Source organism: Phalaenopsis equestris, unplaced genomic scaffold (assembly GCF_001263595.1).
Source record: "Phalaenopsis equestris unplaced genomic scaffold, ASM126359v1 Scaffold000541, whole genome shotgun sequence".
Classification (NCBI taxonomy): Eukaryota; Viridiplantae; Streptophyta; class Magnoliopsida; order Asparagales; family Orchidaceae; genus Phalaenopsis; species Phalaenopsis equestris.
The window spans coordinates 89,393-105,261 of record NW_018164981.1 but is presented as its reverse complement, the minus strand read 5'-3'; the positions used below and the strand labels follow the sequence as shown (position 1 = coordinate 105,261).

The following is a 15,869-nucleotide window of genomic DNA, read 5'->3' as shown; positions in this document are numbered from 1 at the left end:
TCGCGAATAACGAGCCGTTTTGACAGCCCTACTTGAAAATGTGCATTTTCCTTTTTAAAATGGTAATATTTTTTTTTTATATTATATGGAAGATTTGGTTGGCATAAATGTAAAAAAATAAGGTTTAAAGGTATTGAAAATGCAAATATACAGAATTTGGGTGGTTTGCTTGTAAATGCCCGATCTATCCCACCAATAAAGATGGCACAAAAATAATATTTATATATTTTGGGGCATTTATCTACAAACCACAATTCTTACGTATTTTCATACCTACTATGTTAACTATATATTTATAATTGTAACACTTGGTTGCATAACATGACATATTTGTAGACGTTACCAAAAATAACAAACATGAACTACCCACGGTCCTCACCCTGAAAGTAGCACAAATTGACACCCGAGTCCATTAAACTATTCTAAATTGCATTGCAAATATAACTAAAAATAAGTTTACAAAGACTGATATGTTTATGAGGACAAGATATAACATCATAATTGTTACCTTATTACAATAGATAAGGTTGGTAACCATATTAAGACGGAATAACGTCTAACTTTATCCAGCTATAAGTCCCCCATAGAAACATTTTGTGTAGCTCACAGGCTTGGGCATCCAGCGCCTAAGAAGTCTCCAGAAGCTTCTTGATATCCTTCTGCAAATGTTCAAACACACAAAATGTATCATAATCATGATGATAACTAGGGTTGTGAATTCAGCTCGAAGATCGTGATCGTTCGAAAATTGATTCAAATATTGGCTTAGATCGAGATCCGATTGAAATAAATAAGGCGGCTTATAAGTTGTTGAAATTCAGAATAATACGGAATAAAGTGGAATACTATATTGTTTCATTGATATGAACGAGGTATAAATAACAATTAGAAGAATCATATAATAGAAAAAAATAATAATAAAGGAAATATATCGTCTAATATCTCTAATAATTAATTCATATTAATTATTAGGAGATATATGAATTAATTATTAGGAGATATATGAATTAATTATTAGGAGATATATGAATTAATTATTAGGAGATATATGAATTAATTATTAGGAGATATATGAATTAATTATTAGGAGATATATGAATTAATTATTAGGAGATATAAAAAATAACATAAAATAGGAAAAGGAATAATTCCTAATCTAAGAAAATAAATATAAAAAAGTAAAGAAAATATCTCCTTAATCTAAGGAAGTAATTTATTTCTCTTAACTTCTTATAGGAATAAATTATTTTCTAATATAACTCTTAGCACACCCCCTCAAGTTTGAAATGTATGTTAATAAGTCCTAACTTGTTGGGTAGTGAAGAAAAAAAAGTCGTTTGAATTATCGAAATTGCTAGATTCAGGTTTAGCTGAATTTTGAGTTTTGTCTGTCATGTGTTTCAGCAAAAAGTAGAGGTTCAGGCTTTGCTGAATTTGCTGAATTTATATATCATGTGTTTCGGCGTAGAAGGAAGATAGAGGTTTGCAGGGAAAAAGACAACCTACAGGAAAACTGACTTTTAGTTGACCGTGGTTGTCGTTAGCTGCAGAGAAAACATGTAAATCACACCCAGTAAATTCTACTGACAAAGAAAGCAGCAGAAGAAAGGGCGGCTGGAAACAGAGCTCCCCTGACGTTTGAGCCAGGGAAAAAAAAATACTGCAGGAGAAAGAGTCAGCAATGGATTTTGTCGACATTGTCCGATAGACGGCAGCGATATCTCCGGCGAGATGACGATAAGACGGGTGGTGGCATCGCTGGTGCTGCTTTGGCTGGAGCCCCTGGTCACGGCCCCCTTCTTCTAGATTTGTTCTACTCAATCAGACGTCGTGCGCAACGAACGCAACATGTTCTGTCTCGACTGAGGGGACACCGGCTATAGATTTTTTGGAGGTTGGCAAAGTTGAAGCTCTCGATTCAGGAAGGGTCTGCCAGTAGAGAAAGCTTACATGGAGAGAAGAAGAAAAAATTATTGTTTTAAATACCAAGATGAGTGTCCTCCCTTCCTGCACAAACAGGAAGGGAGTCCTGCAGCATCAAAGGATGACCGTAGGAGATGGTAAGACTCAGAATCATGTTTGCTCTGATACCATGTTGAAATTCAGAATAATACGGAATAAAGTGGAATATTACATTGTTTCATTCATATGAATAAGGGTATAAATAACCCTTGCAAGAATATTATAATAAATAATAATAATAAATACGAAACAATATGAAAGAAAAGATATATCACCTGATATCTCCAAAAATTAATTTATTTTAATTATTAGAAGATATAGGAAATAACATAAAATAAGAAAATGAATAATTCCTAATCTAAAAAAATAAATATAAAATAAGAAAGGAAATATCTCATTAATCTAAGGAAATAATTTTTTCTTCATAACTTCTTATAGGAATAAATTATTTCCTATTATAATTCTTAACATAAGCCAAAACTTTTGATCGAATTTTTTTATAGCTGATTCAAATCATATAAGAATCGGCTCGAACTGGCTTGAGATCGACTCAAAATACTTATTGCTTATTAAAATTATACATATAATGCTGAATAAAATTAAATATAACAATTCACGGGCTGATTTTGAGCTGGAACAGATCCAACTAACTCAATTTAAACCAGCTAGTTTCCATTTCGAGCCAGATTGAGTTGATTTTGAGCTAAAATGAAACCAAATAGCTTCATTTAAGCTAGCATGATTCGACTTTGAGTCGGATCGTCGGTTCAATGGTTGGAACAAAGTTGACTCGAAATCCAATATATTGAGCCACGAGCCGAACTAAATCCATTCAAGCCGATTTCGAAATCAGATCTTCAACAGCCCATGATAACTCATTGGTGGGATCTCATTGGTGGGATGACCATAATATGATGGTTGTGTGATTGCTACATTTATTGAGAATTTTGCTCTTCTTCGAGAAGAGCGTAAATATAGGAATCTTTCACTCGCTATTATGAGGGCTTGTTTTGGGTTCACTATTATTTTTTGGGTTTTAAGTTTATTATAAAAACATGCTTGTTCAGTGCAGTTTTTTTTCCCATAAAAATCTAAACAAATAAAACTAAGACGACCATAAGATAACCGACGATGAAAAGGCTTTACCTCAATGCTCAAGGGGGAGGTGGTGGGAGCATAGCGGTCCACGACATGACCCTCTTTATCGACCAAGAACTTGGAGTAGTTCCATTTGATGCTATCGCCAAAAAGCCCCCCTTTGCTCGACTTGAGGAACTTGTAGATGGGGGCGGCTTCTTTTCCATTGACATCAACCTAAGGAACGCAGAAATACAAAACTGGTTCAAATAGTGCTTTAATGTTAATAGATTCATGCCAAAATGTTTGTGCGACCAATAATCTTTAAGACATTTACATACAAACCACACATTCTAACAATATTTACATATCTAACTACTAAACTTCATATTTATATACATATCACCCAAATGTTTAGCATCACGTCAAAAATACCACTATTACTAACTTGTTAAAAGTGAAATACACCTTTTCATGCATAGGTTTATAGCACCTAAGTGTAAATATCATTTTTTAGGTGTTAAATATGTAAATACAAAAGAATTCTGTGGTATGTTTGTAAAATTTCCATAATCTATAGTAGTGCAGTGTGTTTAGAACTATTTAATACTGTCCTATTGATTAATGACCACCATTCTATAGCCAGGATTTACATATATACCACTTCAATTCTTATATGCATGCCACTACCTTTGCACGAAAAAGTACACTTCACTTTTGAAAAGTAAAAAGGTGATAATTTTATTGATATGAAAGATTTAGTTGGTATTACTGTAAAAAAGTAAAGTTTAGGTGTTAAATATGTAAATACTAACTTTCAAGTGAAATTCACTTTCATTCAAAGTTTAAGATACCAAGTGTTATAAATATAAAAATCAAACTTTAGGCATTAGACATGTAAATATATAGGAATTGTGTGGTATATATGTACATTTTCCAGAAAAAGAAACAGTTGCAGCAAACCAAACCAGAGGCAAGCAAAGCCCAGCAAAAAATTAACATACCTTATCAAAGATAGGGTATTCAGCTTTGAAGCGCGTGCAGGCAAATTCAACAATCTCCTCATTGCTTCCTGGCTCCTGACCTGCAAACTGATTGCATGGGAAAGCCAATATCTCCAGACCTACAAAGACCAAAAAAACCATGAATAATTGAAAGAAAAAACAAAAGTGTTCATAGATGTAAGCGAGTTTGATATCGAGAAAGGGGCCAAACTAGTCCTCTAACTCGTTCCAGGGGGGCCATTTTAGTCCTGGAGTTTATAAAAGTGTCAATTTAGTCTTTAAATAGTCCTTTCCTGGGAATATTTGAGCCCATATTTGAAGAGTATGAGATCTAATATGACACATTTATGAACTTTGAGACTTAAAATAGCCCCATGTAAATAGTCGAGAGACTATTTTGACACTTCGCACATTTAGATCTGTCCACAATTCTATTTTCCAGCATCTTTATTATTGTTGTTCTTCAAAAATTTACTTTAGCATTATATTTAGGATCGAGAAAATTGTAAAAATAGTCCCCTGACTCTTTATAAGTAGTCATTTTAGTCCTAAAGTCTATAAAAGTGTCAATTTAGTCCCGAGACAGTCTTAATTGGGGGCTAAAATAAAATAGTTCTTTCTTGAGACTATTTCAGCTCGTATTAAAAGAATATAAGACATAATTTGGCAAATTTATAGACACTGGAACAATAATAGCCCACATTTCACGAAACTAAAATAGCACCATGTAAATAATCAAGGGTTTATTTCTAAAACTTTGCTCATTTGGATCTGTCCTCACTTCAATTTTCGTGCAACTTTATTGTTGTTCAAAAATTTATGTGAGCAGCAGCTTTTTAAGTCTAACAGTGTGTTTGTTTCGGTTGTTGCTGTACGAAATTTCAATTCAAAAGCTACTGTTGAAAATATGTTCTTCAAAAGCAGTTGTTTCAGAAGAAATAGTTATGTTTGAAAAATACATTTTTGAAAATGTTATCTATGGACAAAAGTCTAGAGTGCTCCTTTGAAAATTTGATATAGAATTCATACGTATTTTCGATGTATAAATTCTCCGCACTCGATGATACATAAACATACTAGTTTAAATTTCTAAATAGGCATTTTTCTAGTGTTATGTATGCAAATCTTCATTATAAAAAGTGAGAATGTGTGTAATTCAATCAATAATCATACTAGTTTAGGTAAAAATTGGGAAGCTTTAGACGTGCAGCATCTACAACCACAATCTAAAGCATGTCATTTGCCTTACAATTTTAAGATCATCATATCAACTGATAAGCATTATGACTCCAGCATTAATTTGAATCAAATCATTATGACAGAAATATTAGAAAAAAAACAGAAATAAGTGGCAATTTAAACCCCTCTCCAGCTAATAATTACATTTCCCTGCATAGAAGAGATCCCATAAAACCCAAATCAAAAGCCAGAAACTTGGGGCATAAAAACCATCAAAGTAAATAAGCATTTCAGCTAACTGTTGATGTTCAGAAATGCAATAACATTAAAGAGAAGAAGCTGGAGCTGATGAAAAAAAAGTTTTCGTCATGGATCCGGGCCTTCCGGCGAGAGATGAGTCGGCAACGTGGCTGACAGTGAGGTCAAGACAAGCGTCCCATTAGCATCCAGGGACAACCTCAATTCCTGCAGCTTTTATTCCAACAAGGATTCAACATGGCAATGAGAGCTCCTGCAAAGGAGAGAACAGGGGCTCGAGCTAGGGCATCGAGTAGCTCCCTCCATTCTTGAGACCTTCCCGATAGGAACCTCAACCTCCAATTCTGCATGAACTCCAGTGGGTGGGTAAGGACACGAACTCGAGGCTCTCCGTAAATCAGTCAAAAAAAAATGAAATGTGGGACACATAGTGGCTCCTGCCGTCGTGATCTAAACTAAAACGGAGTTCATGCAACATAGAGGTTGACCTGACCGCGCAAATCAAACACCCCTGAAATTTGGTTGGCTTCAAAACACGATTTTAAAAGCCCAAACAAACACACCCTAAGGCTACTTAAGAATGATAGTTGTTAAAAAACCTATTGTCCAAAATTTTCAAAATAACTACAATCAATTTTTATACTTCTTTTGAAAAATGTGGAATTTTACTTGGCTATACATTTAAGGAAGATTTACATACATACCCACTCAATTCCTATGTATTTCCTAAACTTCACTTTTACAAATATGCCCCCTTAACTATGCTTGAAAAGTTGTATTTCACTTTGTAAAAGTTATAATAATGGTATTTCTAAGTGATATAAAAAATTTGGGTGGAAGAAAAGTAAAAAGTAATGTTAAGGTTTTAGATATGTAAAAACATAGAAATAGGGTGCTATATGAATAAATGCCTCTTAAGTTAATAAGTTCAAAATAAAGTCAAGTGGGTTTAAAAATGCGATCCCTATGCCCTTAAGAAATCTTTTTCAGCAAATACAGTATAAACTACTTTGCAGCGTATGTCCATGCAAGAGTAAATTTTAGTATTATGTTATAAGGTAAAGCACAAAGAAATCTAGCTTCTGAATCCTACTAAAATTTATTATTTATAGTAAGCAACAGATGATAAATAAACAACATAATCAGAATAGAGAGATAGAAAAATTGGAACTTCCAAGCTGATACATTGGACAAAGGGATTACCTTTATCCTTGTACTTGTCATACAACTGAGTCAGCTCAGTATAATTTGAGTTTGCTAACCCACTGCATCAGAAAATCATTAAGTTCAGAAACTGAAAACTTGAAAGTAATTTTTTAAAAAAATAAATAGCAAGATATAGTCAGCAAGGAGAAGCTCGAATACCATTGAGACGCGACATTAACAATGAGCAGAACCTTGCCCTTGTAGATGCTGAGATCAACATCTTCACCACGAGCATCCTACAAACCCAAAAAAAAAAAAAAGCTTTAACACTCATTTTCAACAAACAAGCTCGAATACCATTGAGACGCGACATTAACAATGAGCAAAACCTTGCCCTTGTAGATGCTGAGGTCAACATCTTCACCACGAGCATCCTAAAAACCCAAAAAAAAAAAAAAAGAGCTTTAACACTCATTTTCAACAAACAAGCAATCAGCACCCCCAACGATTAACTCAAACTTAGGGGGCGATTGATTTGCGGAAAAAGAAAGATTGAGTAAAAGGAATACAAAATAATTGAAATGTGGTATATTCAAAATGTTTTAAAATTATTTGATTGTGTAAAACAAATATAGAAGATTATTTTCTTGAATTTGGATAATAGTTTAGTGAATCCAATGTAAAGTTAACCATATAACTGGTTGGCAGTTAACAATTGGCGGCATGCTGAGCCGGCAGCGGCGGTAACCGGTGATGGCAATGGCCGCCCCAATAAGCAGTCGACAGCAAGTGTGGTGAGCAGCGGCTATACGTGGCAGTAACAACAATGGATATGAGTGGTGGTAATGGCAGAAGCTATGAATTACAGCAACTACCGTGCCTTGGGATATATTCGGAACTAAGCCAAATTGCTTGAGTTGGAATAAATTATAGAGTGAGTTTGGAATTCGTTGAAATTTTAATCTATATTACATTTACTTCAAACCAAATACCAAAAGTTTCAAATCCCTTGCATTTCAAATATATTACACCCATTTTAGTTCAAACCAAACCGCCATCAGGCACATTGCTAAATTCCTACTAATAACATCACAAATTTAGAACAATTAAGAAATTGTCCATAGTAACCATGGGGAAACCTATTAACCTATTATTAGGTTGCAAATTAAAAGAGTGTTCAACATACTACTCGTGACTTATCTCAATTACAGCTTGTTCATAATCATTTACTGCACAAATTGAATAAGCTTAAATATTTCTATAAATACTCCATTGTTAAATACACAAGTTTGAACATTTCATTACTTGTCTTATGATGCAAATGATAGCATGGATGGCAATGACACAACTTCAAGAGAAGATTTAATTCAAGTTGCATGTGGGCCAATTACTAGGTGCCGTACAAAGAGGGTGAAAGAAGCTCTTAATGAATTAGTCCATGAGGCTTGGACTCAAGCCAATTCATGGGGATCTAAGGAGAAAGTGCCACAAAGATTTATTAACTTATTCCAAGCCCAAGGATAAAAGAGTCAAATTATTATGGAAGAATATTTTGTATTTTTCTTGTGGTTTAATAATAGCGTGCATGCCAACTTGATGTAGTTTTCATTTGTTTTAGAAGATATTTTATCTTCTCTTTTGTTTTCTTGTAAGCTTTAGCCTATATATAGGTCTTATGTTAAATGCGAAGGGGACTTCTGATTCTTGCCAAAAAAAAACTTGCATTTGGGTTGTCTCTCACAATTTCCTTAGGATTCCAACGGAACTCTAAGCCATCGCTTAAGGAGTTCTTTCCCGACTTATCAAGCGGATTTCCACCCCGTTTGTGGCATCTTCCATTGTACCAAGGTTCTTTCCTCACGTCAAGCATAGGGTTGCGGTCTTATACCAACGTTCTTGTTTGCGTTGAGCATTGGGTCAAGGTTTACCTTCATCCATCCATTTTACCAGAGGTTCTACCTATAATTTGGTTTGTTCCAGCCATGGGACTGTTTTATTGTTTGGTTTCTAGAAGAAATGGAACAAGCAGCAATGAAGAGAAAAGAAAGAAAAAAAAAATTCGGCATGAACATCCGATTTTCTAATAAGAACATCAATCCCCACGATCCTGTCTTGCATATATGCACATCAGTTTGGTATCAGAGACTCACGGATCTTGAACACATAATTTTCTTATTGGGTTTTTTTAATTCTTGTTGGATGTTTCTTTTTTTTTCTTGGATAATTGATAAGATTAGTTATTTTATTTTTTCTCTTATGTCCGATTTTTCATCTATGTCCGAATTTTACTAAGAAATCCAATTTGTTATTTTATTTCGTAATTACTTGTTCAATTAGTTGCTCTCATAATTATTCATATTCGTGTTTTGTTAATATTCAAATCATTATTGCTCATGTGATTGTCCTCGTTATTATTCATATTAGTTGTTCAATTGATTGTCCAAAGCAATTGTTCTTTGTTATTGTCCAAATCCGTATTCATGTTTTTGTTCAAATCATGCTAGATGAGTTACATGGATCTTGTGTGTTTTCTAAAATTGATTTAAAAAGTGGATATCATCAGATTAGGATGAAAGAAGATGATGAGTGGAAAACTGCTTTTAAGATAAAATATGGTTTGTATAAATGGTTAGTTATGTCTTTTGGTTTAACTAATGCACATAGTACTTTCATGAGACTAATGAACGACTAATGAATCATGTTTTGTGAGCTTTTATTGAAAAATTTGTTGTGGTCTATTTTATATCATTTCTCGTTCTTGATATGATTGTCCCAATCAGTTTAGTAGTGCTTTTGTTTTGATTCAATATATCAAAATTTGTATTTCATTATCATCATCTCAATGTTTTGCTTAGCATTTCGGATTTTCCTTAATTGTAGTAATTTAGAATTTGATTTGTGTTGTTAATTTTGAATTATTGCTTAGCTACCTTCATTGTAGGTCCTCAATCATGTCCCAAACGAATTTTGAAGAAGAGGAAAGGCAACTTGCCGTTCCTAATCTCCAATTTCAAGCATTGGTGGGAGAGATCAGAAGAATGATGAGAGTTGAGTTAGAGCAAATTCATGAAAGATTGGAACGGGTAGAGGGAGAAATCTAACAAAGACAGCCACGAAATGTTTCCAATCGACAAAGGGAGAGAGTTCCACTGAGAGGAGAGAGGAAGGAGGATAAAGAATATTATGAGGCTGGATTTGTATTTGTGGAGAGGAGGCGTTATGGTGGACAAGTTAGAGACATTAGGAATAGAGACGATAACAGCTTGGCAGGTATTAAGATGTGCATTCCTTCTTTTCAAGGCAAAAACAATCCTGAAGCCTATCTTGAATGGGAAAAGATGGAATTAGTGTTCGACTGCCACAACTATTCAACTTATGACAAGGAGATGTATGCATTGGTTAGAGCCTTGGAAACTTGGCAGCACTACCTTTGGCATAAGGAGTTCTTGATTCACACTGATCATGAGTTTTTGAAGCACTTGAAAGGTCAACACAAGCTAAACAAAAGGCATGCTCGTTGAGTGGAGTTCATTGAGACATTTCTTTATGTCATTCGATACAAGCAAGGTAAGGAAAATGAGGTTGCTGACGCTCTTTCTCGAAGGTATGCATTACTTTCTACTCTTGATGTAAACTTACTTGAATTTATTTGATTTTGAACATATTAAAGATTTATACTATGATGATGTTGATTTTTGTAATGAATATCGAGCTTGTGATAAAACTGTTTGCGATAAATTCTTTAAACATGATGCTATTTCGAGAAAATAAGTTATGTGTGCCTAAAAGTTCTTTGCGAGAATCGCTTGTACAGGAATCTCATGGAGGGGGACTAATGGGACATTTTGGAGTTGCAAAGACTTTAGTTGTTTTGCAGGAACACTTCTATTGGCCACACATAAGGTGGGATGTCGAGAGGATTTGTGGTAGGTGTGTCACATGTCGACAAGCTAAATCTCGAGTGCAACCCCACGGTTTGTATACTCCTTTATCAATTCCTAATGCACCTTGGATTGATATTTCTATGGACTTTGTGCTAGGTTTGCCTAAGACTAAACGTGGTAGAGATTCAATTTTTGTGGTGATGGATCGATTTTCCAAAATGAAACATTTTATTCCATGTCACAAAACTGATGATGCTTCTAATATTACAGATTTGTTCTTTAAGGAGATTATAAAATTACATGGTATGCCTAAAATAATTATTTTTGATAGAGATCCTAAGTTTTTGAGTTAATTTTGGAAGACCTTGTGGTGTAAGTTAGGAACAAAATTATTGTTTTCTACTACTTGTCACACTGATGGTCAAACTGAAGTAGTAAATAGGACTTTGTCTAATTTGTTAAGGGCAATCATAAAAAAAAATATCAAAACATGGGAAAATTGTTTACCGCATGTTGAGTTTGCTCATAAGAGGGCATTCATTCTGCTACTAAATTTTCACCTTTTGAAATTGTTTATGGTTTTAATCCTTTAACACCATTTGATTTAATTCCATTATCTGTTTCTGAGCATGTTAACTTGGATGGTAAGAAAAAGGTTGTTTGTAAAGCAGATACATGAGAAGGCACGACTGAATATTGAAAAAAGAACAAAGCAATATGAAAAACATGCCAACAAGGGGCGACACAAAATGATATTAGAACCTGGAGATTGGGTCTGGTTACACTTGAGAAAGAAAATATTTCCATAACAAAGGCATTCCAAACTACTTCCAAGAGGAGATGGTCCTTTCCAAGTACTTGAGCGTATCAACGACAATGCCTACAAGCTGGATTTATCAGGTAAGTATAATGTGAGTGCCACTTTCAATGTTACTGATTTAAGTCCTTTTGATGAAGGCACTGATTTGAGGACAAACCTTTTTCAAGAGGAGGGGAATGATGCAAATGATAGCATGGTGGCAATGACACGACTTTAAGAGAAGATTTAATTCAAGTTCCATGTGGGTCAATTACTAGATGTACAAAGAGGGTGAAATAAGCTCTTAATGGATTAGTCCAGGAGGCTTGGACTCAAACCAATAGAATTGAAGGAGAAAGAGCCACAAAGATTTGTCCACTTATTCCAAGCCCAAAGATAAAGGAGTTATATTATTATTGCTGGATATTTTGTATTTTTTATTGTGGTTTAATAATGGCTTGCATGTCAAATTGATGTAGTTTTCATTTGTTTTAGAAGATATTTATCTTCTCTCTCTTTTGTTTTCTTGTAAGCTTTAGCCTATTTATAGGTCTTATGTTAAATGAGAAGGGGACTTCTGATTCTTGCCAAAAAAATAACTTGCATTTGGGTTGTCTCCCACGATTTCCTTAGGATTCCAACGGAACTCTAGGTCATCGCCTAAGGAGTTCTTTCCCGACTTATCAAGTGGATTTCCACCCCGTTTGTGGCGTCTCCCATTGTACCAAGGTTCTTTACTCACGTCAAGCATAGAGTTGTGGTCTTATACCAACGTTCTTGTTTGCGTTGAGCATTGGGTCAAGTTTTACCTCCATCCATCCATTTTACCGCAGGTTCTACTTATAATTCAATTTGTTTCAGCCATGGGACGGTTTTATTGTTTGGTTTCTTACATCACATAAGAATTTCCATCAATTCTTTTCGGTTTTGGCATGCACATCCAATTTTCTAATAAGAACATCAATCCCCACGATCCTGTCGTGCATATATGTAATTTTCTAATAAGAACATCAATCCCCACGATCCTGCCGTGCATATATGCCTGTCGTGCATATATGTACATCTTCTTATCTATAATTATGAAGAATATCATTTCAAACTTGTGATCGTTAAAAAACTCAATTAAAGCACGATATTAACGTAAAGCCTAATATAAAAATATAAGTAAATTTTAAATAAAAGTTATTAAAATATTTAAAATTAAATTAATTTTTTATATTATTAATTAAAAGATAATTAAAAAACTAACTATAATAACCATATTAAAAGAAAAAAAGACACTTCCAAGTTTTAACATGAAACCTCGTATTAATATAATTTAATGGTAAATTTCATGTGAAATTCCATACTAGTTAAAAAAACAAACAAATTTATGTTTTCAACCTTTCAAGTACCTAACACAAATTAAAACTAATATGGCTTTCAAGTGAAGCTTTAAACTTCACACCGTTATATACATTTAATCTCACATTTGAGGGAGATTTATCATCATTATTGTTAAAAGGAAAAGACAGAGCTCCATTGCTTGAGCTCTTTGCACGCACGAGCGTGCAGATTGTTCAGTTTGGGTTGAAGAGGCGGGATTTTTAACCTTTCTTTAAAAACTTCTATAAATATAATTTTAATTTGTAGCCTCAAAAAGATCATCATGGCTTGTTAAAATTCAATAAAATTTTTAAATTGAAGCTATTATATACTTGCTTAGCAAGCTTAGATTGAAAAAGCTAAATGAGTTGTTCGTTTAAAACTCGACAATCATAAAATAAAATAAGCTCAAATAGAGCTCAAATAAAGCTAGAACAAGAATGAAATAAACCGAAACTGAATAGTATCCCAGAAGCTAGAATCGAGCACGAGACGATCTTGAAAAAGTTTTTAATAAATGAGCTCGAGCTTAAACAACCACTGCCACAGCTCGGCTTGGTTTGATTGCAACTCCACCTATCATCAATTACATATCAAATTTGTAGAGATGTAAGAAAACCAACAATATAGAACAAAGAAGCCAACTTTGCTTTGGGGGAGAAAATTCATGGAGATATATATGTAGCCTAATTAAACTTGGCATTTATGATAAATTTTGGATAGGAAGAAAATTTGCTAGCATATAATAAAGCTATCCTGAGGGTTAGAAGTGGAACGTGTGATGCCTTCAAAACATATATAATATTTGTTTATCATTTTATTAAAGCTTTGAAACTTTGGGGCCATTTGAAATCATTTCCATTTTTTTTCCATTATTGTTTTTATTATATTTTGATTATGTTTTGATTTGAAACAAAACATATTTGAACTTTTTTATTACAGTATAGTTGTTTCTAAAAACGTCCACATTACCTAAAAATTCTTTTGAGTGTTTTCAAAAATATGTTAATTTGTTCATACAAAAAAAATAATAAAAAAAAATAATAACAATAAACAAAATTGATCCCAAACAAGCCTTAATGTAGCTTCCAATGTCTAAAGTATTGTTTATAAAGAGGGGGCATTATCTTTAGAAGGTATAATATATACTGGAACTATCATCCTCCACAATCACATAAAATTAGGTGATTTTGTATAAGATTTTTGTGTGCTTATATGCATTGACCTTCTTTTATTTTGTTTTTTTTTTTTTTGCTCTTTCACTTTCAGTGTTTGAAATAGGTTTTCACTCACTCACCAACAAAAATGATGCACGCATGCATCAAGAAGGAAACTTCTGAAACTCCAATCCGCACAAAAACCAAGTAATTAATTCAGAAACAAAATCAAATGGGTCTATCCTCAACACCAATAGCACCAACAGATTCATAACAATCCAAAAAACAATTTTTTTCTCCATCTAAATCAAACATTCAGATTAATTTTTACAATGAAAAATCACACTTTTACGCTCCAGAATTCAATACCCGCAAACCTGAAGTAAAGAATTAATGCTGAAGAAAGCACCTAAACCGGTAAATTAAACCTTCAAAAAAATAATCCCAAATAAACAAGAAACACACATCTAAGGATCGATTCAACTAACCTTCACGGTGAAATCGTGGACGGATTTAGCCGACTGCGAAGCCACGCTCGACATATCAGAAAACTCTCCCAATCACAAAGCAAACAGCAAAGTAACAAAAGAGCACCGAAGCTGTAAATTAGGGTTTTCAGAACACGACGGCTCGGAGAGGAATGAAAGCGGAACAGAACATCGAAAGAAGCGGGGCGGTAGGTTTATAGCGCAGGTCCGCCATGTGAACGCATGAAAATCTAAGCGGCGAGATCGCTTTAGGGAAATCTGATTCTTCCACCGCTACCAAAAAGAAAAATTTCCAGCCACAAGTTCAGCAAGCCCTAACTGTCCGCCATGTCGACTCGAACTTAGGCGTCACGTAGGCGGCCAAAGCATCGACGCGTCGCACTGCTGCACTCCTGCGTCATGAAGAAGATGCGGCCCTGAAATTTATCTGATTTTAAAAATCAAATTTTTATATTTGTGAGCTCTCGATTTTTGCGTCTAAAAATCGCGCTTTTGAAGAGCACTTTGAGGACGTGTGCGAATGCGTCATTATTAAGTTCATTTTTTCTATATAAAAATTATGTATGCTAACAAATAAAATCGAGTATAACGAGCTTTGAGCTATAATGGATCCACATAGCTCAATTTGAGCAATAAGTTTCAATTTTGAGCATGATCGAGCCTATTTTGAGCTAGAACGGATCCAACTAACTCAAATTTGAGTCATCTTATTTCTCTTTTGAGCCGAATGGAGCCCGATTTAATTTCAAGTTTGATCGAACTTGATTGAAATTTGAGCTGAGCTAACTCGAAATTGAACATGATGAGCCACGAGCCGATTTCAATCCGAACTCAACCCATCTGTATCGAGCTGAGCCGGTCCAGCTCGGCTCGACCAAGTATTTAGCTATCTAACTTCTAAATTTATATTTTACATCAATAGGTCTCAAATTTTTTAAATCACATAAAAATATAACTATCTTAATTTTTAAAATATGAAACACGAATTTCCATGCATAAAAATGGCTGAAAACATATGTTAAAATTGAAATTTTGGACCTAAATATATAAATACATTGAATCAAGCGGTAAGTATGTAAATCTTCCAAAATTTTATGTGTTTATAAATTCTAATTTATGAAAATCATTTTAACTTGTTGGTTGAGAGCATAGTGTCACCTCCCAAAAGAGTTATTCGGAGTGGTGGGCAGCCAAGAACTTAAATACTGTTTTTCGGCTCTATACCTAGTACTTTTTGTCCGTGACAACGGGCAGTTAATCAATATATCTTGAGTTCAAGATCTAGCATATTGGGCATGCGCCTATTTTATATTAAGTTCACTCAAATAAATGAAAAAAAAATTAGTGTAACAATAGCCCACATATTATAATCATGACATAGTTTATTGCAGCTTTATATATATATATATTTCTTTATAAACTAATGATCCAATAAATTTGCCTGGCTTTCATGAAAATTTGATGTTTTTTTGGGAGAGTGAGAAAATATCTAAAAATTTTCCTAATTACTTAGTCTTATTTATATGTTTTATCATTATTATTATTTTCTT

At 33.9% G+C, this 15,869-nt stretch overlaps 1 protein-coding gene across 1 annotated transcript; it reads right to left on the bottom strand.

The window, feature by feature from the left end:
• Positions 1 to 408: 408 nt before the first annotated feature.
• On the bottom strand, positions 409 to 14,762 carry LOC110029030 (probable phospholipid hydroperoxide glutathione peroxidase). The gene is made up of 6 exons (XM_020731137.1): positions 14,320 to 14,762; positions 6,984 to 7,060; positions 6,684 to 6,745; positions 4,044 to 4,162; positions 3,109 to 3,276; positions 409 to 659 (listed from the first exon to the last, which is right to left on the bottom strand). The coding sequence occupies exons 1-6, from the start codon at positions 14,371 to 14,373 to the stop codon at positions 627 to 629; spliced, it is 513 nt and encodes a 170-aa protein (XP_020586796.1). The 5' UTR covers positions 14,374 to 14,762; the 3' UTR covers positions 409 to 626.
• Positions 14,763 to 15,869: the final 1,107 nt, after the last annotated feature.